At 49.4% G+C, this 25,238-nt stretch overlaps 9 protein-coding genes; 5 read left to right on the top strand and 4 right to left on the bottom strand.

Moving 5' to 3' along the window:
- Positions 1–1,001: 1,001 nt before the first annotated feature.
- Positions 1,002–3,120, top strand: FFUJ_08528 (related to negative acting factor; the record flags this gene model as incomplete). XM_023580760.1 has 2 exons in its annotated part: positions 1,002–1,061; positions 1,186–3,120. 2 exons carry the CDS (start codon positions 1,002–1,004, stop codon positions 3,118–3,120), a joined length of 1,995 nt encoding a protein of 664 aa, XP_023433481.1.
- Positions 3,121–3,380: 260 nt separating this feature from the next.
- On the bottom strand, positions 3,381–5,226 carry FFUJ_08529 (cyclophilin-like protein; the record flags this gene model as incomplete). XM_023580759.1 has 3 exons in its annotated part: positions 3,381–3,892; positions 3,946–5,146; positions 5,200–5,226. The coding sequence occupies 3 exons, from the start codon at positions 5,224–5,226 to the stop codon at positions 3,381–3,383; spliced, it is 1,740 nt and encodes a 579-aa protein (XP_023433480.1).
- A 637-nt stretch (positions 5,227–5,863) lies between these two features.
- On the top strand, positions 5,864–7,816 carry FFUJ_08530 (related to PTM1-member of the major facilitator superfamily; the record flags this gene model as incomplete). XM_023580758.1 has 7 exons in its annotated part: positions 5,864–5,935; positions 6,009–6,042; positions 6,095–6,261; positions 6,319–6,682; positions 6,739–6,813; positions 6,861–7,103; positions 7,155–7,816. The coding sequence occupies 7 exons, from the start codon at positions 5,864–5,866 to the stop codon at positions 7,814–7,816; spliced, it is 1,617 nt and encodes a 538-aa protein (XP_023433479.1).
- Positions 7,817–8,139: 323 nt separating this feature from the next.
- On the bottom strand, positions 8,140–9,795 carry FFUJ_08531 (uncharacterized protein; the record flags this gene model as incomplete). XM_023580757.1 has 5 exons in its annotated part: positions 8,140–9,002; positions 9,053–9,257; positions 9,310–9,579; positions 9,630–9,721; positions 9,771–9,795. 5 exons carry the CDS (start codon positions 9,793–9,795, stop codon positions 8,140–8,142), a joined length of 1,455 nt encoding a protein of 484 aa, XP_023433478.1.
- A 396-nt stretch (positions 9,796–10,191) lies between these two features.
- Positions 10,192–11,616, top strand: FFUJ_08532 (related to galactosyltransferase associated protein kinase P58/GTA; the record flags this gene model as incomplete). XM_023580756.1 has 2 exons in its annotated part: positions 10,192–10,712; positions 10,758–11,616. 2 exons carry the CDS (start codon positions 10,192–10,194, stop codon positions 11,614–11,616), a joined length of 1,380 nt encoding a protein of 459 aa, XP_023433984.1.
- A 557-nt stretch (positions 11,617–12,173) lies between these two features.
- On the bottom strand, positions 12,174–13,011 carry FFUJ_08533 (uncharacterized protein; the record flags this gene model as incomplete). XM_023580755.1 has 2 exons in its annotated part: positions 12,174–12,826; positions 12,882–13,011. 2 exons carry the CDS (start codon positions 13,009–13,011, stop codon positions 12,174–12,176), a joined length of 783 nt encoding a protein of 260 aa, XP_023433477.1.
- A 2,280-nt stretch (positions 13,012–15,291) lies between these two features.
- Positions 15,292–16,861, top strand: FFUJ_08534 (related to RNA binding protein Nrd1; the record flags this gene model as incomplete). XM_023580754.1 has 7 exons in its annotated part: positions 15,292–15,329; positions 15,395–15,404; positions 15,518–15,605; positions 15,662–15,714; positions 15,763–16,260; positions 16,311–16,564; positions 16,636–16,861. The coding sequence occupies 7 exons, from the start codon at positions 15,292–15,294 to the stop codon at positions 16,859–16,861; spliced, it is 1,167 nt and encodes a 388-aa protein (XP_023433950.1).
- Positions 16,862–18,941: 2,080 nt separating this feature from the next.
- On the bottom strand, positions 18,942–21,499 carry FFUJ_08535 (related to decapping enzyme; the record flags this gene model as incomplete). XM_023580753.1 has 2 exons in its annotated part: positions 18,942–21,412; positions 21,469–21,499. 2 exons carry the CDS (start codon positions 21,497–21,499, stop codon positions 18,942–18,944), a joined length of 2,502 nt encoding a protein of 833 aa, XP_023433476.1.
- A 1,283-nt stretch (positions 21,500–22,782) lies between these two features.
- On the top strand, positions 22,783–23,758 carry FFUJ_08536 (uncharacterized protein; the record flags this gene model as incomplete). XM_023580752.1 has 3 exons in its annotated part: positions 22,783–22,857; positions 22,922–23,136; positions 23,200–23,758. 3 exons carry the CDS (start codon positions 22,783–22,785, stop codon positions 23,756–23,758), a joined length of 849 nt encoding a protein of 282 aa, XP_023433475.1.
- Between the last annotated feature and the right edge of the window lie 1,480 nt (positions 23,759–25,238).

Below are 25,238 nucleotides of genomic sequence, written 5' to 3'. Positions count from 1 at the left end.
ACTAATGATCTTGAACTGTGACGTTGAGGGCCTCAAGTTTTATTTCAAGGTACAGGGTGATCATTGAGTCTTGCTCTTGGTATTACCCTGTCACTCGGAGAGTATGCGGACCAGATCATGGGCTTATTGCCAATACCAGAAATAAATAGTTCGTAGCATTTCCTTCTCATAGTGTACATAGATGTACGGAATACCAGGTAATGAATCACAAACTGAGGGGCAGGACATTCATTAAGGTATTGGTAATATGCAAAGTCACTGAACTACACACCGAGACAACCTGGAGGAGGAGCACAGCCAGGCCCGCGCCTGCCCACCCAATCTGCAGCTAACAAGTTGCATCACGTCCGATCCAATCCAATCCAATCCAAAGGAAGGAAGAGATCCAATCATTCCGCATACAACCCTTATTCCTCCTTCCGTGGTTGCATATGCCCATGGATCCTTACCTTAGGTAGGTAGGTAGGTAGGTACCTTATGGCTCGACCTACCTTGCTCCGTACCAAAGATACTTTTCTCTCTCACATCTAAATTAATCTTTGGCCATAGACCCTTGTTTTTTCCAATTCCGTTCCTTTGGTCCCGCCTCGAGATAATCATTCTGTTCTTCCTTCGTTTCTGACATCGACACCGACTTTAATGACTTCCGATTTACGGAGTTACGATACCCCAGACCAGGCCATATCACTGATACCTACTTCGGGGACAATCCATCATACCACACAAACACTCCGCACTTCCCGGGTTCCTAGCCGCCTCTGTCGATCCCCGCCAACAGTTACCGTCATCCCTTGGAACCTATCTTAACCCAAGAGCTTCTTAGACGACCTACACACGGTCTTTTTGACCTTGCCGTGATAGCTCTCTCACTGATAGGTGCCCATCATGTCATGACTGCCAAAGCGCCATCCCTTTTGACCTCACATTCTCTTATCTCGACTTGACCAGTCTGAGATTCTAATTACGAGGCCGTGCGTCTTGCCTCTCTTATACAAGCCGTCATGGTATATTGCGGGAAGCCCTCTGGTGGCTGCTCCACCTGCCGCCGTCGCAAGATTCGGGTGAGTTGGTCCAGTCCATTACCACAATCCACATGAGTTCCGTCAAATACCCATAGCCTCCCGGCCGTCGTCATCTCAGCCTGTTTCCCAGTGCTCTTACTGACAAGTGAATATCAAAATCAAGTGTGACCAAAAGGATCCAGCATGTACGCAATGCGAGAAGAAGAATCAGCCATGCCCTGGCTACCGCAATCTCGTCGATCTAATGTTTAGAGATGAAAGTTCCCATGTTATCAAGAAAGCGGTCAAGACACGGGCTCGATCTAATCAATCACAAAAGAGTCCTGTTAGCCAGGAGCTCGCCTCGGCCTCAACACCTCCCCCATCATCCGTTGTGACTATCAAGTCACCACCGACGTTCGCCATTGACCCGAGGTCCAGTGTAGCCCCTGCCCCTGCCACCAAGACAGAGAAACCAAACAAGGTCAAAGCGAGACGTGCTCGGAAATCTAGCACTCGCTGCCGCGCGCCTGTCCTTTCCGCTTTGATTAACGACTGGAGCCGGTCTCCATCGGAAACCTCTCATGAAAGCCCGAGTGATGCCAGCGATGTCATTGGTCCAAGTGAAACAACTGAAGACCGCGATCACTTGGATGACGCTCTATCACCTGAACTACAAGACAAGGGCACTGCTTTTTTCTTCTCTCGCTACGTTGTAGCCGACAGAGGCTCTTATCAAAACTATGCTTTTATTTACGATGTATGGAAACCTCCGGACTCGGCACAGGCTCAAGTTGATCCAGTCACTGTCAGTATGACAGCTGTTGGACTTGCAGGATGCTCGCAGGTTTTCCGATCCCCAGATCTTATGACACGGGCACAAGAGAGCTATGCTATCGCCCTCGGATTGACGCACCGTGCACTTCGAGACCCAATCGAGGTTGTGAAAGACACAACCATGCTCGCGGTCTTGATACTCGGCACTTTCGAGTTTGTTTCGGGATACAGTTCCCATACGATGCGTGCCTGGCAAGACCACGTTAATGGAGCTGCTGCCCTGGCAAACATTAGAGGTGCTGCCCAGTTTCGAAGCAAAGCTGGTGCTCGCATGTTTCTCATGCTTTGCCATACAGTTCTTATAAGCTGCATACAGAGCGGCCTACCTATGCCACAAACACTAATAGACCTTCGATACGAGATTCCCCCTTCTGAAGAACTCGGAGGACCTGATTTTCATGTGGCATATCCCATATACAAAGCACTACAGGTGCGCTACGATATCAACACGAGAAAACTAGTCGGTCTTGATGATGTTGTCGCCGCCATATCAAATGTTGAGAAGGAATTTTCATCGATACTATCCGGACTGCCAGAATCTTGGAAGTACCATCGCGTACGGCTGACGCAACCGGACCCTCGAGTACCAGGACAAATATGCCACGTCTATGCTGGGCTTCTTCAATCCACCACTTGGAATATGGTGCGCGGAATAAGGATGATGCTGCTGGAAACGCTCGTCGAGCAGCTTTGCGCTGCTGTGGGATTGGCTGACCGCGCTGCACTATCAGACAATCATTTCCAGTTACTTGCCAAATCCCTCAAAGTGTTGGATATGCTAGGACAAGCAATTGCAGCCAGCGTTCCCCAGCATCTCGGAGTTGTTAGTATCCGGGACATAAGGAACAAGAAGGACCAAGGGCACACAGTTTCGATTGCAGCCAAGAAACAAGCATGCCGTGTTATATCGTCGCCATTTGCGCAAGACTCACGAGTCGGCCCGGGAGAGGATACATCCAGTAGCGGTGGTAGTCCGGTACTATTTGATCCAACGCAGTCGACGCCTCACACCGACGATGTCACTCGTTTCATGAGCCTTGCGTCGGCAAATAATACCATCATCTGGCCGTTGTACATGCTAGGTATGTCATCGGCATGTTCCCCAGAAACTAAACAATATGCCATCGAGGGCCTGCAAGCTATCCACAGAGAAGCTGGTCTGGAGCAAGCGCGTGTGGTGGCGGGACTATTGCAGGAGAAGGATAACCCCCTGACTCTTAGCCCATCACTCCTCAGCAAGCTTCCCACGGTTGACGCAAACGCTCTACCGTCAACAGTCTAATCCACCTGAACGCCGAGCCTGACTTGAGCGTGCCATATTTGGATTCGCTCCCCATTACTTTTCACCATTCGATCGGGCATCAAATTGAGACATGGCGACAAGTTGTATGCCATGGTTGCAATACCAACGGGCTTTTTTCAATTCTTAGCATAATTTCTGTTAGATGAGACGAGACGTAGAGTGCACATACCCGTCACCTTTTGGATGGATTGCCGACGCGTTGCAGCATAGCATGGACGAAATGTTTCCCATTGCTTAATTTACCAACTGTCAAAGTTCCCAAACCCACCCCCCTTAATCTTCTTGCGTGCTGGTTCCTCCCACGTGTCAACGTCCTCAATATCAGCCTCGTTGGTCGTCGCTGTGTTCTGATGAGTTGCGGTCTTCAGGTATTTGCCAACGCTCTCACCGGCGCCTGTGCTCTCAACAGTGCCGTCATTGCGTATCCGTTTGCCGGTCCAAGTTGTCTTGTCATCGTCTGTGCCACCTTGTAACTGAATCTTCTCCTGTTCCCTGGTCTGACGCTCGTGTTCCTGTTTTTGTTTCTGAAACTCGGCGAAAGGGTCGTGAAAGATAACGATGTCTTTGATAACAATCTTGTTGAGGGGTCGGCTAGACCCATCTGTAGGTACATCCTCCATCTTGGAAAGAACATTGAGATTCTCGACAACCTTTCCAAAGACTGTGTGCTTGCGGTCAAGGTGTGGCGTGGGCTTATACGCAATAAAGAACTGACTTGAGTTTGTATTCTTGCCCTTATTGGCCATGGAGACTAGTGATCAGAGGTTAGCGAGGACTACAACATGCTTATGATGGGTTACTAACTCGTTCCTCGGGCATTGTGTGACATTGGACCGTCGAACTCATCATCGAAATACTTTCCCCATATACTCTGCCCGCCTCGGCCCGTGCCTGATGGATCACCGCCCTGAATCATAAAGTTTGGGATGTTTCGATGAAAGGCTACACCCTTGTAGTAGCCAGTCTGTGCTAATCTTATGAAATTCCACACAGCCTTGGGTGCAAACTCAGGATACAGCTCGATTGTTATGTCGCCCAGATTTGTTTCTATTCTGGCATACCCGGTTGTCTTGACTCGCTTGGGCTTTAGCATATACTCCTCATCCGTCAGCAGAGCTCTCTCGCCGCTCGTCTCAGGTGTCAGTCCTGTGCTGGTGAAACTAGCGGCGGCTTTGCCCGTGGTGTAAGCTGCCGAGTTAGCAGCCAGCTTCTTGTCCTTGATCATAGAATGGCGGATAACATTGTTGGCAGCAGTAGGCTTGGTGAGGGCAGTCGAGCTACGATTGATATCACCGCCCTGCTCACGAGCCTTGCGCGCCTTCTCCACCGCGGCTTTCGCACGCGAAACCTTGTCGCCCAGGCTTCCTAATGCACTGGAGTTGATATTGCCGGCATTGCGCTCGTCCTCCTGTTCCTTGGTCAATTGCGCCTGCTCGCCATCCTTCAGGTACTTGAACTGGTCCAGGTTGCGACTTGCCGCACTCTGGGGATCCTGAAGTGTAATTATGTCGGCGCGACTAAACTCTTCATCATCGACGAGGTCACGCCAGGATTTGGCCTTGATATTCATACGCTCGACCGTATCCCAAGCGAAGACATTGGCGTAGGTTCCATGACGAATGGCAACAATATGTGTGTTGTCGGTGAAGACTTTGTAGGTGACCGGATCGATCAAGTCGCCTTTTCCGTCGCTCAAGCCCGCGCCAAGAGAGTCTGATTCTGAATTCCGAGCAAAGTTGAGACGGATCAGATCTTTCTTTTGTAGAGACTCGCCAGTGACGGGGTTCTGGTTAGGGTGCTTGTCAAGCCAGGCGCTGATGACCTCAACGTCGAAGATCGTTCCACCGGGGGTGCATACAGGGTTCTTGAAGGGTTGGAGACTGGCTGCGCAAAAGTTAAAAGGAAGACGGCGAAATGATGCACTGGCGTTTTGATTGCGAGAAGAAGCGCCTGCGCCAACACTGGGGGAGAAGGCGTCGGCTGAGGACCACTCTGAGTGTGTAATCTGGAGTCATTGAGTCAGATGGAACGTGAGTGTTGTTAGACGAGGAGACCTACATAGAGCTTGTCTGTTCCTTTACCCATTGTTGCGCTGGTTCAACGTAAAGAACTTGGGGGGGAAAAGAAGCTATGATGATGAAGATGGAATTTCACAGTCGCATTCATGGACTAACTATAGGTACGTTAGACTTATGATGCGCCACCACGCTAGGCTGTGGGCACCTTAGCAGCTAACATGGTGCCTGAGACGACCTGGGGCTCATCGCTACCGTGGACCTCTGAGCCAATGGGAAAACAGGGGCCCTTGGCTTCTCCTGCCGCTGGTGCTGACCTGGCATCACCGGCGACCAATTACGTATACACGTTGGTTACTCCCTTGAATCTGCAACTCGTCACTTATTAACTCGAGGCATCTTCTTTCAAACCTCGATCTACCTAATTGAATTTGACTCATCAATTTCCCGTATCGCCCAATAACTCTACAAAATATCGGTCGTCTCCGAGTCGACAAGGACGACGCTAGAAAGGACTCTCGACAGGCTCGATATGCTCCATAAATTGAGAAGCTCCCGCGCCACCACTTAAACGTTGCTCAAGCTCCCTTTGGTCTCGCACGTTTGGTCTCTCGTCTTGAATTTCGGCCTTCTTGATTCCAACGTCGCCCCCACGTATCTCACCGTAGCACGCCGACGCTCCCGCTGCGACCACCGACATAATAATCATGAGGTTCCTAACGGGACTGCTCGTGTTGGGCATGTCCCTTTGGACAACCCAAGCTTATGAGATTGGACTGGTACGGGCGGCCTCCATCCTGCGATGCAATGCGAATCGTTCGGATCGCAAATACTAACGTCTCTGTTATCTAGAGCGAGAAGGAAGGCTATCAAGAATACTGTACCGGTAGGTCATGTCTCCAACATGCAAGGCGACTCTTGGATCTAACATGTTCCAGGCATGTACAGCAAAACCTCATGGGGTGGACCCGTTGACCCATTCATCCTCGTCAAGTTCCTCAACACCAGCAACTCCGATGTAAAGGATCCGATTGCGAGCCTGGTGATATTTGAGTGGAAGGACCGAAACCTCGTTGGAATCCCCGATCCGAATACTCCTGGCAACGTAAGTGCTGGCGATTCCATATGCATGCCGCGCACGCACTCTTCTGACACATGATAGCGACTTGGCGTCTGTGGTGACGATTTCGTCAAGCAAGGTTACTGTAACAAGACCGATATTGGCAAATTCATCCTGCATCCCGACGTCGACAAGAAGTCTTCGAGCGTGGTCCTCACAAAGGCTGTCCACCTCAACGATGCGGCTCCAATCAATTATGCTATCAAGAAGACCGGATACTACTGCGTTCTTACAGATGTGGTAAACACAAAGAAGTACGACCTAGTAGTCGAATATCGCAACGCTTATGGCGAGCTAGAGGCAACCCAGATTCCTAAGTTGCCCTTCTATGGTGGCATGAGTATTTTGTATGCTCTCCTTGCTGCCTACTGGGGTTTCTTGTACTATCAGCACAGGCATGACATATGTAAGCAGGAACCTCGTATACGCTGCTTCAGCTAATTGCATGCTGACCTTACTCAGTGGCTGTGCAAAACTACATCACGGCCATTCTCGTTTTCTTAGTGGTGGAAATGCTCATAACATGGGGTTTCTATGGTTTGCCTCTCCTTTGGTTTAGTCTACCCGTCCTAACTCGAGTATAGAATACCAGAACCGCCATGGCTCCAATGTTGGCTCGAAGGTTTTCCTTACCATTGTTGGAATTCTTAACGCTGGCCGAAACTCATTCTCGTTCTTCTTGCTGCTTATTGTCTGCATGGGCTATGGTGTTGTGAAGCACACCCTCGGTAGGACCATGATTAGGGTGCGATGGCTTGCAGCGGCTCACTTCCTGTTTGGACTGGTCTACTCACTGACTTTCCTCTCCATCACCCCTGAGACAGCTGGTAAGATCTCTATAATGAACTGTTTCATTAGTCGTATCTGACTGAATATAGGCCCATTTGTGCTTCTTATCGTCCTACCCCTGGCGGGCACATTGACTGCCTTCTATGTCTGGACACTCAACTCACTCAACTGGACACTCAAGGATCTCCGCGAGCGAAAGCAGCACGCAAAGGAAGCCATGTACCGAAAGCTCTGGTGGGCCATCCTCATCAGTGTCATGGTCATCTTTGGCTTCTTCTTCTTCAACAGCTTCACCTTTGCCTCAGCCAGCGATCCCGACTTTGTTCCTTTCCATTGGAAAACACGATGGTTCATCCTCGATGGCTGGTTAAACGTTGTCTACTTTGCTGACGTCGCATGGATCGCCTACCTTTGGCGCCCTACTTCCAACAACCGCCGCTTTGCCATGAGTGATGAGATTGCTCAAGATGACGATGGCAACTTTGACCTTGGCGATATCGGTGTTCCAGGAGAAGACTCGGATGACGAGGACGTCGAAGTGGGCAAGACTCGCAACGACTCGAGCAACGCCAATAGCCTCTCCTTTTCAAGTGCGTCGCAGAGCAGCGCTCAGCCACCCAGAAACAATACTCGTACCGCTCCTCGTGAGTCACTGGAGAATGAGACCATTTTTGCTATAGGCGAGGATGGCGACAAGTTTTCAGACGATGGAAGTGACGAAGAGGACGCAAAGCTTGTGAAAACGAAGTAAGAGGAGGATGGCAATTGACTTACGCTGGATCTGCATGCGATCAAAGCTGGGCGCATCCTGTTTGTGTAATTGTAGGGTTGTCGAAGGGATCAAATCTTACTGATGAATGAACTGAACTGAGTTTTCGATTAAGCAACATTTTCTTGCGTGGGTAGTGAGTAATACGTGTAGTATATGGGCTTTTGGGTTTAGGTTTGGATAGATCAGAGTTGTCGTATAAGGATACAATGGTTTGATCAATTTACATACTGTTACAATATCGTTTCAGACTTTATTCTCCTAAAGCACCGTAGTGCAGTACAGCGGCCGAGCAATGTCCATTGCTAACCCAAGACATCACCCCCAAACCCAACTGGTCGTCTTCGACCGTCATTCTCAGGTAGGATAGCCAATGCTTTATACAGTTTCCCCATGCCGTCAGGGCCCTTATCAACAAGGCGCTTCCAGGCTCCGTCGATCTTATCAGCAGTCTCCTTGTCGACGCCCGACGCCTTGGTCAATTGTTCAGCACGCTCTCGGATGCCCATCAACTCAAGAAAGTCACCCTGGTTGACGGGTCCATGAACTTCAACGCCTTCACTTGCTGACATGGCCACTTCAGCAATGGCAGTGAAATCGACATCTGCACTCAAGTCGACCAGACCAGGCGCAGAAAAGGGATTCACTCGCTTGTGGTGCCGGATACCGCGAAGGGAGTTGATAGGGACGGTATCTGACGTTCCGTAATCAAGAATAAGGGCAGCACCGCTGGGCTTAGTCTTGGGATACTGTTCAGAACCGCCGATACGAGTTGCAAAGTCTGTAGCGAAGATGGACGCATCTGGGCACACTTCAATGACGGAATTGGGCAAATTCTTGAGCTTACGGTACCTCGTTGAGGTCTCAGGGAGGAAACGAGAGTGGCGAGTAGGCGTGGATGAAAGTGTAAGCTGGAATTCAGGAGGCGGCTCATCTTGCTGTGATTTTGGTGTTCCAAGTTGAGCGTGAGTGACGCCCGGCGGCGTCGGCGAGACCATCATTTCTCGCCATTCCATAGCGGGTTTGGTGTTCTCAGGTGGTGGTTGAGCAGACGAGGCCGGTGAAGATGCCTTTGGTTGAGGGGGAGGAGCTGAAGCGGATTGGAAGCTGTGAATAGGGAGAGCATCAAAGAACTCATGAGCGATTATGAAGGGCATTTTGTCAGCTCCTGCGTACTGCCGTTAGCCAGACCCGTGACATTATGTGAGCTTTTCCTACCAATTGGAATAGACTTGATAGTGTCGGTCCAGACAATCTGCTTGCCGTTGTACTTGCTGGGGCTATGAAAACCAGACTTTGACTCTGATGATGGCGCATCCGGGCCGCAAAGGAGTTGTTTCTGGGTGTTTCTCAGTTCGCGGCTGGCTTCAACCATGTATACAGCATCGATACTATTAGCCATCGCAGGAAATCGTTGAATGGTCTATAATTCAAGTTAGTGAGTCTTTCAAGCTCAACCAATGAATGTCACATACTCGAAGCATATCATCCATAAGAGTACCTCGACCAGGGCCAACCTCGATGAGTTGGACGCCCTCTTTAGGGCGACCTTGGCTGATCCATTCAGCGATGAACCAGATACCGACAAGTTCACCAAAGATTTGCGAAATCTCTGGCGATGTAACGAAATCTCCTTTTGTGCCAAACTGATCCCGACCTTCACCAATGGCCCCAGTGTAGTAGCCTCCAATATCTCCAGTCAAGCACATGCGCATGTAACTGGCCAACGGAACAGGTCCAGTTGTCTAAGAAGAATGGTCAGTATAAGCATGAACTTGTAGCGGGTTTCACTCACTGATATAGCAGCGAAGAGCTGCTTGGCTAATGGCGTTGACCACTGTCTCTCGCTCTCCTTCTGGTTCTCGTTCTTGAATATCTCATCAATATCTGTGGCATCTTGATATTTACGAACAGTGGATGAGAGGCTCCGGCCAACACAAGGATTGAACAAGTTTGGCCATGGTATACACCGGCCACCGTCCAGTTTCAGTCTCGCAAAAGGTTTGGAGCCTAGTGACCTAAACATCCTGAGCCTGTCTCCTGTGAGCGAGAGCAATTGACTTAGCTACAGAATAAATCAGCTGGCGATGCTCTCACTTCCATGTAAGCTGTACCTAGTAGTGCAACAAGTGATGATGCTTTTCGAAGTAAGTATTTACCGATAAGATAAGAAACTTGCCCATCCATACCTACTAGGTAAGGCAACTTGGACGTTTCCCCCCCGCAACACCAATTCGTTTCACTCATAAACCAGGCACCATTAGACAGCGTCATATGCGTGACTTTGGAAGTTTTTTCGTTTCGATTCCTATCCATAAACTAGTTACAGAAGCTACGCGCAGTCTCCCACGGCCGCTATGTCCAGCAAATCTCAGTGGGCCGACACCGAAGAAGACGCCCGTATCGACGCCAAACTCAAGGAAGAAAAGCGACGTAAGAAGGCAGAAAAGGCTCGAAAGATTGAAGAAGAGAAGAAAGCACAAGAAGCTGTGCAACGAAAAGCGCTCCAACTTGACGATGACCGGCCCTCGAAGCGCCGCAGGATCACCCCCGAACCAGGCGCAAACCAACAAGGCAAGGCACCTCCAGCGAAGCTGTTGCGGTTTCCATCGGGCGCCTGGGGGAAGTGCAGAAGCGTTGAGAATTACGAGAAGCTAAACGATATCGAGGAGGGGACTTACGGCTGGGTTGCGCGGGCGACAAACAAAGCTACGGGAAAGGTTGTCGCGCTCAAGAGGTTGAAGCTGGAACCTCAAGATCGAAACGGGCTCCCCGTCACAGGCCTGCGGGAAATACAAATATTAAAGGATTGCCAACACCGGAATATTGTCATCATGGAAGAAGTGGTTGTAGGCGACGACGTATCACGGCCAGACAAGTAAGCACATGACACTTGGTTGGCGTTGGAGACTACAGCTAACAGCCAGGCCAGCTCTTTATTCCTCGTCCTCGAATTCGTCGAACATGACCTAAAATCCATTCTTGATGATATGCCCGAGCCATTTCTCTCTTCCGAGGTAAAGCGCCTCCTATTACAGCTTACGTCAGGCATTGCATATCTCCATGACAACTGGATTATACATCGCGACCTCAAAACCTCTAATCTCCTCCTTAGCAACCGTGGCCAGTTGAAAATTGCCGACTTTGGTATGGCCCGCTATGTTGGCGATCCTCCCCCGAAACTAACACAACTCGTCGTCACTCTTTGGTACCGGGCTCCGGAGCTACTACTTGGCGCAAAGACATACGGTGCGGCGGTAGACATGTGGAGCGTGGGCTGTATATTTGGCGAGCTAATAACCCGGGAGCCTCTTCTCCAGGGCAAGAATGAAGTCGATCAAGTCTCGCGCATCTTCGAGCTCTGTGGTGTTCCCACAGAAGAGATATGGCCTGGGTTTCGTCGTCTCCCCAATGCGCGCTCATTGCGACTTCCCAAGACACAAGGCGCTACCGGATCTGTCATTCGCGCTCGCTTTCCCGGCCTCACTACCGCAGGCGCCAATTTGCTGGGTGACCTCCTATCACTTGACCCTGAAAGAAGACCGTCGGCGAGTGAGATGCTGCAGCACGAGTACTTCCGACAGGACCCAAAGCCTAAACCGGAGAGCATGTTCCCAACGTTCCCTAGTAAGGCGAATCAGGAACGACGAAGGCGTGCAGAGCCTCACGCGCCTGTGCGTGGTGGACAGGCTGCATCGCTGGGCGATGCTGACTTCAGTGGCATTTTTCAGGGGCGGGATAAAGAAGAAAGGGGGGCAGGGTTCCAGCTGCGTATGGTCTAAGTTTATGTGCATTGTGTCAATTCCAACGTTGTTCCTGGGAGGCGAAAAAAGCCATCAACGTTTACCACGATATGTGGAAATAAACCCGAAGCACATATATAATTGATTCTCTAGGTGGGTTAAGCTTATTATGGGGTTAGGCGCATATAAGAACCTTAATAGACAACCATAGAGATACAAGATTTAAGACGGGGGTTATGATTATCTGAAGACAAACTTGCCGCAATCGGTTCCCAAGGACCGATGAGATTAATATATATATAGTAGATAAGATCATTAAATGATTCAACTCATTTCGATCACCTGATTAATCATAAGCATCCAAACTGGGGCTCTCCCTGTTCTTGCGATGTGACTTCACCACAGCGACACCCGTCTGTCAACGCCTTCAACAAAGTGTGAAATATCCCGATAAAAGTGAAACAATAACCAATAAACAATTTTTCTCCTTCTGATGCTTGCCTGTCCATAACACCCCCGATGATAACTCCAAAAATCAGTTGACAAAAAAAACAAAAAAAAAGGATAAAAAACAGAAATGACACTAGGTGCTTTGACTAGTTGTTGCAGATATCACAGTTCCATTGGGGATAGGGTGTGTAGGCTGCAGGTGTGTACATGCCAAACTGGAAGGTCTTCTCAACTTGCAGGTAGCCAGGAGAGGGCAGGTCGGTGATGGCCGAGTCAGAATCCTTGATGACAAGCGTGTACATGCCGACCACGAGAGGAGCATCGGGGTCGTTGGCCTGCTTGCTGGTGTCCCAGACGAAGGTAGGGTTGGTCGCAAAAGTCATATTGGCAGTGAGAGTGTATGTCTCGCCTGCGGAAGACTGGCTGACAAGGACGTCGATGGCAGTTGGTGTGCCCTCAAGTGAGGTGTAGTTCCAGCCGAAGGTGGCGTAGTCACCAATCTTGAAGAGAGGTGTGGGAACATACATGGTATCGGGAAGTGTCATGCTCACACCACCGGGCTGAACATCGGCAGAGAAGGTTGTGCGCTTGGGTGCAGATGTTCCAGTCTTGGTGCCGGACTTCTTCTTGCCTGTCTCGGTAGCGGTCTTGGTGTTGTCTGTAGTTCCAGTCTCAGTGCCTGTCTCGACTTTGGCGGTGTTCAAGTTGGTCTGTTTAGCGCTGTTCTTTCGGGTGCTTGAAGCCTCTTCATTGTCGGTTTTGTCTTGACGAGCCTTGATAACGCCGGTCTCCTGTGGCACTATGAAGAGTCAGTAAAAGGGGTTATTTACGGGTGGGTGAGAAGGTTAGCGTACTGGCTTCATGTGCAACGCGTCGGACAACGACTGAATCGGCAGGAGGAAACCAGTTAGGCCATGCTGCCGCTAGAGGGGCAACAGAGGAGAGGCAGACAGCCAGCTGAAGGAGGTTCGAGGCGGGACGCATGATGAGATCTTTGATGGGTTTGAGAACCAAAGGGGGGTCGAGCGAGATAAAGTCAGGGCGGTCACAGTGGTTGTGGTTAGCGATTAAACCGATGAGTGAGTCCCGAGTGTCGATGATGGTGTTGTCGATATTGATCGATTATATTCCAAGAGATGGCTGGACCGTTTGTACGTGATACTAATAGATGTCGATACCAGAAGATGCCAAGCGTGTCCAAATCGACGAGCGAACGAAAGATGAAGTGTATAGCGAAGTTAGAGAAGTAGCAAAAGACGAGAAACAACAAAGGCCGATGAAACGGTGGTTACGACGATCTGCTGCTAGTCTCAAAACGCTTGAATTGATCGATCTCAAAGATAACGAACGAGAGTAAGAAGCGAGAGATGGACAAGAAATCATCAGAGCAAAAAAGAGGGATCAGAACAGGGGAAAGCGTTACCTATGTTGGGTTGGGTTGGCCCAGCAGGCGGGAGGAGCAAGGGGTTGGTCTTTTCCATTAGCACATGCTAACCTCACTAAGGTAAGGTAACCTACATAGATATCTAGGTACCTGGGAGATGTACGTACCTACCGTGGCTACACCAGATTGACTTTAAGACTCCTTCCTTTTGGGTGGAGGTCTGAGCGGTAACCGTTGAATTTTTGTTAGTGGATGCTTGTAGGTAAGGTACCTCTCATGCTATACCTTACGGTGGCGCTGGATAAAAGTGTTTACACAGCCTTCCCCGAGGGCTGGATTATTGGGTCTATTCTACTACGTAGGTACCTACCCGCGGTAAGACGAGGAAGTCATCTCGTATTGACTGACGATCTGGATCCTTGTGTTTCTCTTTACGTATCATCCCAGCATCCGTACAAGAGGTAACAATGGGTGCATTGTTTCTAGAGACTTCGAATAAACAAAATAATGATGGCATACACGCGTCTACTCCGTACTGTTGTATGTACTCTAGCACAAAGTTTACCTAGCGTAGACCGTCGCTCAGGGTGGTTGATGAATTTGGATTGGAGAACTCGCAATAGGAAAAGTCAACGATGGAACGAGGGAGAATGCATCACATGATCTCGTGTTTGTGAGTCTGCTTCACCTAAAAATAACCTCCTAGCCCTTGTTGATTCCCCGCCGTCCCTGTTCGGAGTCCCCTAAGCTCCCGCTATTCTCGGCAATCATGCACTAAACATGGTGCATGGCTCCATCAGCAGATTTTTGTTCTCGACGGTTTGTCAAGGGACGGGTCATGCATGCCGTCGGGGTGTGAAGAGCCACGAACTCATCTGCTCGTGTTGTCTGCTGATTATTTAACTTTTTTTTTTTTTTTTTTTTTTTAAAAAAAAAAAAAAGAACCTTAGTTTTATACTGAAAAGTATCTCCTGTCGATTGTCTTTTCACCGACTAAGCCTCGTTCAGCCTCATCCGTAAGACTAACATAAACTGCCCATCTTGACAATGGCGTCTTAAATTAAAGTGCCCCCTCCGTCCCCGTCCCTGTCCCCGTTATTATTAACTCCCGATCAATGTAACATACCTCTTCCGTGTCTCGTGGACCCGTCTTCCACAACATCAAGGCACAGTGTTTGCCAGCAACGTTTGTAAAATACAACGGCTGTGCAGACTCAAGTATCCATCTGTCTGTTTGGTTGAGAACCGTCTGGTTACATACCTAATGCCCCGGTGCTGTTCCTTTGATACTTTCTTTCTCTTTCCCCTTGTGTCATGACTTACTTGGAGTGTTCCTCTTCAATGCTAGCCATACATACACTCGCTTCCGGGATGACTCCAGGTCACATCGAGGAGTGATGGTATTATCACGTCCCTCTTTCAATTCTGTATCATCTTTCGTGCTGCAATGGTCTTACAGCCAATAGGTTTCTGTGTATACCTACCTACCTACCGTCAAAGTCTTGACTCAAAAGTAACGGAGACCATAAAACATATTCAATAATATATGGTATACATTAATCTGCAGGTGATGGACGAATCAAAGTCCTCCAACATCGCCAATGTTTGCCTTTTTCAAGCCAGTAAACGGCCAGCGGGAGGCTCGCAGCCGCACGTGAATCAGGCCCGTTGGTTCGCCCTGCCTTAGGAAGGTAGGTTTATGAGATCCATTCCAATGGTGGCTGCCTGTCCAATCTTCCATGCCCGGAGGAGAAAGTGCTCTGATAACTAGAAGCACTTTCCATCAAACCCTTATATATTAGTTTCACCAACCATTTTGGATTTTCTCTTTTCATCCGTATCAAAATCAAGATCAGCTCTTGAGCCAACGAATTACCAACATGAGCATCAACATGAGAATGAGCATGAACAAGACGCAGTAAGCAAGAATTACTATAGTTCGATTGGGAACCGAGACACCACGTAATACTCACCTATTCGCAGGAAACAAGATGTATGACCCCTGTCTTGCTTATTGGAGAGTCCTTTGTACTCAGCAGAGGACTACCAAAAAATGCATGAAATGCAAGTCGTGCAAACGCTTCATCGAACTGACACTGGTCCAAGGGCCTTGATATGCCAGTGAGCGACCCCCAATGCGTGTACGTGCCTCAAGAGGAATACCAGAGCCTCCTTACGATTGCTCACCAGTATGGTATGTAATCGCGGCACAGCCTATACTAGCAATCTCTGACAGTTGCCTGTGATCAGTCTACCTACGTCAGAATCTCATCGCACAAGGGCTGAACGAAGCAACTGTGGATGTACGTTACCAATTCACATCCGTCTACCAATCTCTAAACTTTCTGTAGTCTCTCTGCCTTCAGAAGTCAGCTGGACATGCGCCCCCCTATGCCCCTGAACAGTTTGAACCATCGCCACCGGCAACGTTAACGTACAAAGAACAAGCATCTCCTTTCCCAGTTCAATCGAATACCGCTTCGGGCTGCCCTGACGAAGAGCAAGGGCTTCGTTTTAACAGGAGTTGGCAGCCTAATGCGTCTTATCGACCCTCAACCTATCCGGGTGGCTCGATCAACCGGAAAGGGCCCGGATATTTCCATGACAACAAAAGACCGGAGATCAAGGAGTGGTTTGAGCGCTCTGCGCAGAGGTCAGTCCTACTCCTCAATGTACCTGATGGCGTCACACATGGGGATGTTGCTGCGGTTATTCGAGGGGGTCCTGTTCTGGAGATCTTTCTTCGGGGCAAAGATAATACTGCCACGGTCTCCTTTTTGCATGGGGCTGATGCCTGTGCTTTTATTGAGAACTGTCGTACAGATGGTTTGTACATCAAAGACCGGAAGGTAAGTGCGTTTGCGAAAGGAGCCGATGTCATTCTTATACGCCATGGCAGATACATACCAAATGGTCTGACTACCAGTTCACACTGAGTGGCCAGGTTGCCCATCATATTCGCAAGGGTGGCTCTCGTAACTTCGTCATCCGCAAGCGGGACCCCAACCTCACTATTCAGGCTATCCGCGGTGATCTGGAACACATTCACAATCTTCATGTGATCAGCATCGAATTTGAGAAGGACAGCTGTTTCATCAGCACCAATGCGGTCCATGGCGCTATCTATGCTCGAACTTGTCTTCAGAGCCGAGTGTAAGTTAGGCTCTGTCCGATGTTGAAGACCAGCCAGTTGTCCAGACAGTGCTAATTGGTAACTTATCAAGAGAGTACAGGGCTTCCCGTATTGAATGGTATGCCGATGAATGTGCACAGCCGTTTGAGAGAACATCACCTGCATTTCAGGACCCCGTCCCCGATGTAAAGTCGCAGAGAAGTGTCATTGCCGCCCATCCATCACGCAAGGACCTCATGGGAAACCGTTTCCAGCTGTTGGATCTTTCTGATAGTGATGGGAGTAATGGGGATGATTCGTCTGACGACTCTTTTTGAGTTACTTGAGGCACAGCATATTCGATTCTTCGATCTAGTGTGATCTGGAGATTAATTTGCTGTGACGGTAATGATCTGTTCATTGGTGAGGGTTTTGCTTCAATCCTCAGTGTGAGAGAGAGGTCTAATCATGGAACATACAGTGGGGTTTGCTTGGCTGTAGATATCAGATGGTCAGTTTCTTATTGGCTCTGGGATTACTTTTCGAAAGCAATCTCCTCAATGTCGACTCCAAGGCAGATTATTATCGAGAGGGAGCATCACAATACCTGCATGGTGGTGAGAGGGCATCAATCTAATGCACGAAAGGATTATTATGATATTTCGTGTTACAACTTTAAATAGCCTGCCTATGGAATTAACTCTTCGACTGTGCAGCAGCTCAAATGCCAGACTGGACCTTTCCCTCGTCCATATCACCACAACCGCGATCCATAGATGGGGTAGATACGTTCGATATATGCAATATAACACAGGATTTTGATGTCTTTAATATGAATCGATGATGAGAACCGTTCTAGTGCGCAAAGGCCTGTGGGGATCTGCCTTGGTTGTCGAACGCGGCCAGTGCATACAACACGCACTATTTGCGCTTGTTTCAAGTTAATTCATCTAGCCCTCAAGGCTCCTCTAGCTTATGCGAATATTCCAGTAAGTTCAATACTTTTAATACCAACTAGATCTCCAGGAATTGCCCTCTAGTTGTTTTTTCTCAAGTTGTCAGGTTCAAGATGGCCAAATCGCAATATTATAGATGCAGGGTTAGATTATAAAATTATAAAATTATAAAATAAATAAAAAAGAACTTTAAAAAAATCAAAGGATAATAATAATCTAAACAAAGGATTTAAAGAAAAATAGAAAAAAGGAAAAAAAGCACGCAAATAACGTCCATCTTTGGTAGGTCGATCGAGCCTCAGTTCTGTCCGGACGATCAGGTTCTTGTCGCTCATGCCACTAAGCACTGCTTTAACCACTTGACCATGCCATCGAATTCCGTCGTTGTTGAATCAGAAAGAGAGTTTATGATTCATAAAGGTCTAAAGGTTTCGTAGGATCTGGTTGAATGTTTCATGGCGTATGTGTGATGATAGGTACCTTAGTTGTTGGCAGCTGGCTCGCACTGCCAAGCAAGTAGCAGATGTAACAGACACGTTCCCAGCAACAGCAATGAAGAGCAGGTTCTGTGGTCTCGAGTGGTGAGGGCGTCTATCAAAAGGTCAGGGAGGACACACCTGACGATCGTTGAATCAATTGCTTTTCTTTTGTTGTTAAGACCCGAAACTGTCGAGAATTCTATTTACCCCTGAAGTCTGGTATCTCCTCCACCAAAACCAGGGCTGCTGCTGACCCATTGAGATCACCATTACGGGTCTGACTAACAACCAGATAGTAGATCGATTTTTGAGACGAGCGAGTCGATGTGGTAAGTGAGCCCATGAGCCTTTAAACCGAACTGCTTGAGTATCTACCTGTCAGGGGCAGCGAGATTTGAATCCATGTCAGAGGGCTATAGAGCCAGAACTAACCCGATAGGAAGGCAACCTGAGGTGCCAAATGCACCGGCAAATGTCTCAAGTACCTCTACGTGGCTAAAGAGGAGGAAGCCTCAACGAGTTCTCAACGGAGTAGTTGAAGGTCTGATTCTACCTTATTCAACGTACGCAGCAGCGGCGGTCAACTAAAGCATCCCCCATGGCTGCTTCTGGTACTCACTCAATAATACTCGTACATATACACATACGGACCTGGGTCATAAGAGAAAATCAAGGAGCACATCAACATTCATCAGTCAAAGCAACAGGTCTGAACTGGTCAAATCAGTAAAGTTTTATCATTAGGCTTCTTTGAGGATGCGAAGGAGCAGTCACTCACACGGCATGAATAATCACCATAAACATCTAGAGTCGGATAACAGTGCAGGCCAAACAAAGTGACGATAACGATCGCTTAGCAATTGGATACCACGCTAGCTCATAGTTTGCCAAACCAATAGATCCCACACAAGGCTCCATTGCAATGCTCCCCCGTTCCTATAATCAACAAATAGTACAGATGAAATCACTTCTCCACTGGTCCCTTAATGATTAGCATTCTTGGTAACAGACTGTAAGTAGTCCAGCAAAAAAGTGCGTTCGGCTGGCGAGATGGGCGTCTGACTACCGCGACGGGAGGGCGGGCCGGCAGGGTCTTCAGCTCCAGAGGCCAGGGAAGCAAGACGAGACCTAGGCGTTCCGGCAATGACCTCCTTGCCCTTAGCTGCCTCCAAACTAGCAGGGGATGGCTGCTTGCCAAAGAGTGACAGCAGTTCTCTCTTCTGAGCGGGACCAGACTCACGACGACGATTCATAGCAGGGAATGCTTGTGCAATGCTTGGGCTAATGCCAGCACCCGCAGGCTGCAAGTGGCTAGACAATCCACTTGGTGAGGCAAGAGAAGTCTGAGGAGATGCAGATGTTCCACCGATGCCAAATAATTGTTCGCCCTGGCCTCGCTGAAGAATACGAATAGGCTGGGTAGGTTGCGAGGCAGCTGGTGCATGTCCTTGGGCACCACATTGTTGCGAATAATCCGCTCTTCCTTGAGATCCAGGTGTGCCAGTTTGAGTAGGTCGTTGCTGCAGTGATAGGCCGTCCATTAACGGGAGCGGGTTGGGATTAGCGGGGGCTTGTTGGGGAATGTTGGCCCTGAAATTGTCCCCGCCAACTGAACGCAGAAGTTCACTCATCATACTGCCAGGAGCGGGCTGTACAGCGGGCTGGGGTCCTTGCGCAGGAGGCTGATTCTGGTCGTCCTTGCGAAACATGCCTAACAGAGCAGAACGATGATTGTCGGCAGGAGGCCCAACCTTTGAGCCTGGCAGCTCCTTAGGACTTGGCCCCGAGCGGTCTTGACCTCCCACAGGGCCGGCCGCATGAAGGCTTTGTTGAGGACTTTGTTGCGCTTGTGCTCCGCCTAGGTTACTATACACAGCCCCCTGGCTATGTGATGGGAAGCCACGGGGGAATGGAACTTGTTGAGGCTTCTGCTGTACCTGTGGCGCGGTATTACCGCCCTTGAAAGCATTCAGAAGGGCCATGGACTGGCCGTTCAAAGGTTGTGGTCTCGGCTGCCCAGGTCCATTAAGTGATTGCTGAGGCATCTGGCCAGAGTGGCCATATTGCGCTTGCTGCTGAGTAAGGAACTGACCGGGCATAGGGTTGTTGGTGGGTTGATTGACGTCCTGGAATACACTCCTGTTGAAAACAGCTCTTTCTACCTGGGGGGGCAATGGTTGAGGATGCACTAGAGGAGCCTGATTGCTCTTATACTGACCCTCCTGGATGGAGTATTGCTGATTATATAGCTGAGGATTGCCAGCCTGCTGTCCAAGCCCCATACCCCAGTGAGCGCTTTGGTTAGGCGCGTACGGGAATGGGGGCGGTGGCTGCTGGGTATTTGTGGACGGCATCTGGTGAATATTATGATGATGCGGCGTATGAGGTTCGGGAGCGTTTGTAACTGTGTGATCAAGAGGAGTCTGAGGATAGTGAAAATGAGCTTGCGGCATGGCGCTGGTAGGACCGCCTTTGGCTTGGAGGATAGAAAGTAATGCACTTCCTTTATCCTGTTGAGCCGGAACCGGAGCAGAAACACCTTGCAATCCTTGGGTGGGAGGTTGTACCTTCAACAATCGTTGTAACTCCTGTGTCGCACCTGCAAGCGTCTCTATCGCCGGGCCTTGATCCGTAGTTTCGGCGCCAGTATCGTTCCATGCTTCATCCTCGTATTGGGCTTCGCTGATAGGTCCATAACCTTGAGAGCTGTTTGCCGCTCTCCTTGCTTCAATTTTCTTCTGCGCCACAACCCATTTCTTCAGCGGCACCAAGAATGGTGCCACCATATAAAACTTATTGGCGTTAGGTGCAGTGTTGGCGTCGTTCGCTTGACCGTTCTTGCGGCGGAAGGCTGGTAGCTCCGATAGCTTGTACCATTGGATTTTACTGATTTCTTTCCTTGTCTTGGGTTCAAATACGGTGTCCATTGGAACATCTCGAAAGACGTAAAGCCTCATGTGCTGTTCACGCATCGAGATTTCAATGTACTTCGGCTTATGTTCGGTGGGTACCAGGCCAGCAGCTCGAAGGTCCAAGCCGGTCTCTTCATATACCTCACGAACGGCACAATCCAGATCATCTTCGTCCTTGTTGATCTTTCCTCGTGGGAAACTCCAGTTGGCCCCTTTCTTCCATCCCTTGACCAGGACTGTCGAATCCATAGCCTCGTTCAGCATGATAGCACCGCGTACAGGAACACGGGTCTTGTATTCCAAAAACTCCTCAAAAGCTTTGGTATGATTCTCGACAGAAAAGTTCGCCAATAAGGGACAATGCTGGAAGATTCGTAGACAAAAGGTTCGCAGGGTCATGGACGGCAGGGTCGGGTCAAGTGGACGGATGAAATCCTCATAGAACCACTGAGCTTCTTCGACCTGGAAGCAAATTCGAGCGACGGAGGAGAGATCTTCCTGGGGAAGGTTGATGATGAAGCGGACGCAGAGGTCGTCCAGCCCTAGGTTGGTTGCGTTAGTCCTTGCTCGCAACCGCGCAGCACCCACCAACACATACAATCCTCTAACTGCATTTGTGATCCAGACATGATGGCGATGTTAGAACCACACGGCTCATGCTATGGTAGAATGTCTTAATATTCGGTTGTTGTTGTTTTTCTCTTATGTTTGTTGACGCCTTTTCAAGACTTTGCGAGACGATAATGCGAAAGTAGCTGCGAAGGCAAGCTGACCATGATTGGAGTGCGACAGCCAAGATAACGCAAGGAGCGACTGCGACAAGCGAAAAGACGCGAGCGGTGTCGAGGGAGAGGAAAGCTAGGTCACTTGAGAAGCTAAAGGTAGGGAATGCTGTACGAATTGAATGTGAACGAGTCTCAGTAGAATGCAACGTCTCTTTGACGACACGCGGGGTCGAGGCGGCAGTGCAAAGGCCGAGATGGTGGATGAGGATGTGATTTGTTGTTGGTGTTGTTGCCAGGTTTGGACTGATAGCATTGGATCGCAATGAGACCAGCGAGGTCAAAGACCCAATTCTCATTCGCGCCTTAGGTACCCTGCCTTTGGCTGAGGTGCCCGCTTTCAGGTAAGGTAGGGTAAGGTAGGGTAGGTTCAGTGCTTCGTGAGATGGAGCCCGGGCAGTCTCCAATTCAGAAGCAGCTAGCTACTGTACCTAGCTAGCTGCTGAGCCACGATTGCTGTTCCTCGCCACAGACTAGCCCCATGGATGTGGCGGTGCAATACGGCCCATGATCGTCCAACTCAATTTCTCCAACACGTTCCCTCCCGTCCAGAGTTGCATAGACGTTTCAGAGGTAGTTAGTTAGAGAGGTAATGCTCAATCGCCACTGAAAAATATGCCAGCACATGTGCATGATCGGCGTTGCAGCAGTGGTTTAACCGGTTTTGTTGAGCTAAAGTTTACGCATTAATGCTTCTAGACTGCAGGGGCTGGCTTGCTGCAGTTCTGTAGGTTCCAGAAGTTCGGGGCCGCCAATATTACATCATAGGTCACAGCACCGACTGGGCTCCCTCACCATGGACAGACATCATAAATACTTGAAAACAGGTTAATTGACCGACCAGCCAGTAAAGTCACTACAAACGCAGCAAGTGGTCATTCTATCAGGACCTTGTCCTCCCCTTATTTAATAAGAGAAGCACCCTCTCATTGTCTTGGCTCGCCCAATCTTGGTCTCGGAATTTCAAGCAGTGACATACATTCTTGTTGGTGTAGTAGTGGCCTTGTCCTTGGTCATACTCCCGCCTCTGCCAAGCTTGTCGCTTCAGCAATATTAAGAAGACCAACGACCTCGTCCCGGGTCGCGCACCGACTTCTTCAATAAGCGAAGTGTCGCTCTTGCTGTAAAACATGGCATCACTTGTCGCAAAGCTTGTCACCAAGAAGATCTTGGGAGAGACTGTCCAGAACAAATTTGGAACTGAGGTATGAAAGCATCGACACTACCTATGATCCTTTAGAGCCCGTCAAACTAACACATTATTCACAGGACCCCTACTTTGAGCATGTCCCAGCTACTCGCCTAGATGGAACGCCTACTGGCAAAGTTAAAAAGCGAAAGAAGGCTCTTCCTCCTGGCATTTCCGAAAATGATGGCAAAGTCTTGACCAAGGTCAAGCGCCGAGCGTACCGTCTCGACCTGGCTCTGTTCAGTTGCTGCGGCATCCGATTTGGCTGGGGTAGCGTTTTGGGACTGATCCCTGCGTAAGTTTGGTCTCCAAACCCAACTTGGGTCTCCATCGAACTAAGCTAACATGGGCTTCATAGAATTGGTGACGTTTTGGATATGTTGCTTGCCCTTTTGGTTATGAGGAGCTGCATGAAGATCGACGGTGGGCTGCCAACCTCTGTCAAGTCCAGGATGATGTTCAATATCATCATCGACTTTGTCATTGGAATTGTGCCCTTTGCTGGAGACATTGCCGATGCGGCCTTCAAAGCCAATACTCGCAATGCTGCACTTCTTGAGCAACACTTGCGTGAGGAAGGACGCAAGAACCTGAAGAAGAGCGGATTGCCAGTGCCAGCTATTGACCCTAGCGATCCTGAACAATTTGATCGACTTCAAGCCCAGGACCCACCAGAGTATGTGTCAAACCCACCATCGCGAAATCCCTCCATGTCGGAGCGTCGTCGACACAGCCGCAGTCGCAGCCGAGATCGCCATCGTGATGATCGTCCCATCGAACCGGAACCGGCACGAGTCCGCGAGAGCCGTGGATTCTTTGGCCGCAGCAGAGCTCAACCACACGATATTGAAACAGGTGAAGCTGAGCGTGGGTCTCGAAGTCAAAGATCACAGCGACGAGATAGAGACCGACGCTAAAGTCGGCAACTCGGATATACGTGGACGGCAAGGGGAATGAAGACAAGGGAAATGGACCAACCACGCTGACATGAGGGCGGGCCCTTGTGAGTCAGGATTATTATGGTGATGGGGTGAGAATTTTCGGTAATGCTTGAATGATCGGAAGATGCAGACGTGTTTCATTGTTATGTTGTCTAGGTACGAATGATGTTCAGTATGGATACCTTACTTTGGGCTTACCTTACGAATCTATACTAATGCGCCATGAACTCGCCGATTGATAAAGTGGGTGCAGTCGCCCGTGGGTCATGATCCTCGAATTAAATTAGAGAATAAGATCTGATAACTTCCCTTGGCATTTTCATCGACCAAGCAACTAACTGACTCAAGTGGAACCGTAATATAGAGAGATGACACAATGATCTTGAAGCCTCCGATCTAGGACTCTAAAGGGGTTTCTTTCAATGTAAATGCGAACTCACCTTGGCCTGGTCCAAGCTGATCTGAATTTAGTTGCAAACTGCGGACAGCAAAAGGGAGCTCGTGGAGGCGTTCCATCTCCGGGCCCATCACGTCAGATTCAGGGCCCAGGCCGGAACGCGGTGGAGCTCCAGCAACGCGTTTCTCACCCTGGGAGTGAAGTTGAGTTACAGGGAAAGTTTGTAGCAGCTTGCTTGCTTAACTAAGGGTTCTTGTTGCAGCTGCAGAAAAGGTTCAATGGCCACGATTTTTGCATGAATCTGATCTCAGTGCACAGGAGCTCATCATGACTTCTCCCACCAGGCAATGGTACCTTGGCCCCATGAGTTCTGTCCCGCCTCGTACCACTATCATGCCCTGGCCACAGCCCATTTCGCATACATTGGCCCAACGATGTGAACAAGGGAGGCCACCTCATGAATGGATTTTCACGCCAAATTGTGCTGATTGATAAGAGACCCATGACGTTAATCCTGACAAAGTCTGAATCATCACTCCCTGCGACAAAGCAGGTACCGTGCAAGCGCAGTGGGGCAATTGAGAGAAACACGAAGCATTGCACTTGAACCATACCAAAGAAGAACGTGAATCTGCCTAAAACGCGAATCTACGCGTCTCACTTGCTTGATTCATCCTGGTGGCTGGATATTCTCATGGTACCAGCTCCAGCACTAGCGCCTTGGATGCTGCCAGTAGCAGGCCAAATGGCGCCGAAAGACCTTGGTTCACCCAGTGACGCGCAGCGGCCCCCCTGTCCTGACGCAGTAAAGCTACTTTAAAATGGCCCGCTGTTTGTATTGCCCAGCGCGACCTGACGCGCTTTAGCTCCACGTGACAGCGCATCAAGACTTATACAAAAGCCCATCGCCTTCATCCCGTTCTTTACTTTGGACCAGACCATCACCACCGCAACCCACAATACCTCAACCTCAAGAGCTTCACGCACATACAAAGCCTTCGTCTTGTTTCCGCATTGCTCTGATCAACCTAATTGTACTCTTCTTCCTCAGACACCCAC

Source organism: Fusarium fujikuroi, chromosome FFUJ_chr07, assembly GCF_900079805.1.
Source record: "Fusarium fujikuroi IMI 58289 draft genome, chromosome FFUJ_chr07".
Taxonomy (NCBI): domain Eukaryota; kingdom Fungi; phylum Ascomycota; class Sordariomycetes; order Hypocreales; family Nectriaceae; genus Fusarium; species Fusarium fujikuroi.
This window is presented reverse-complemented; position numbering and strand designations above follow the sequence as displayed.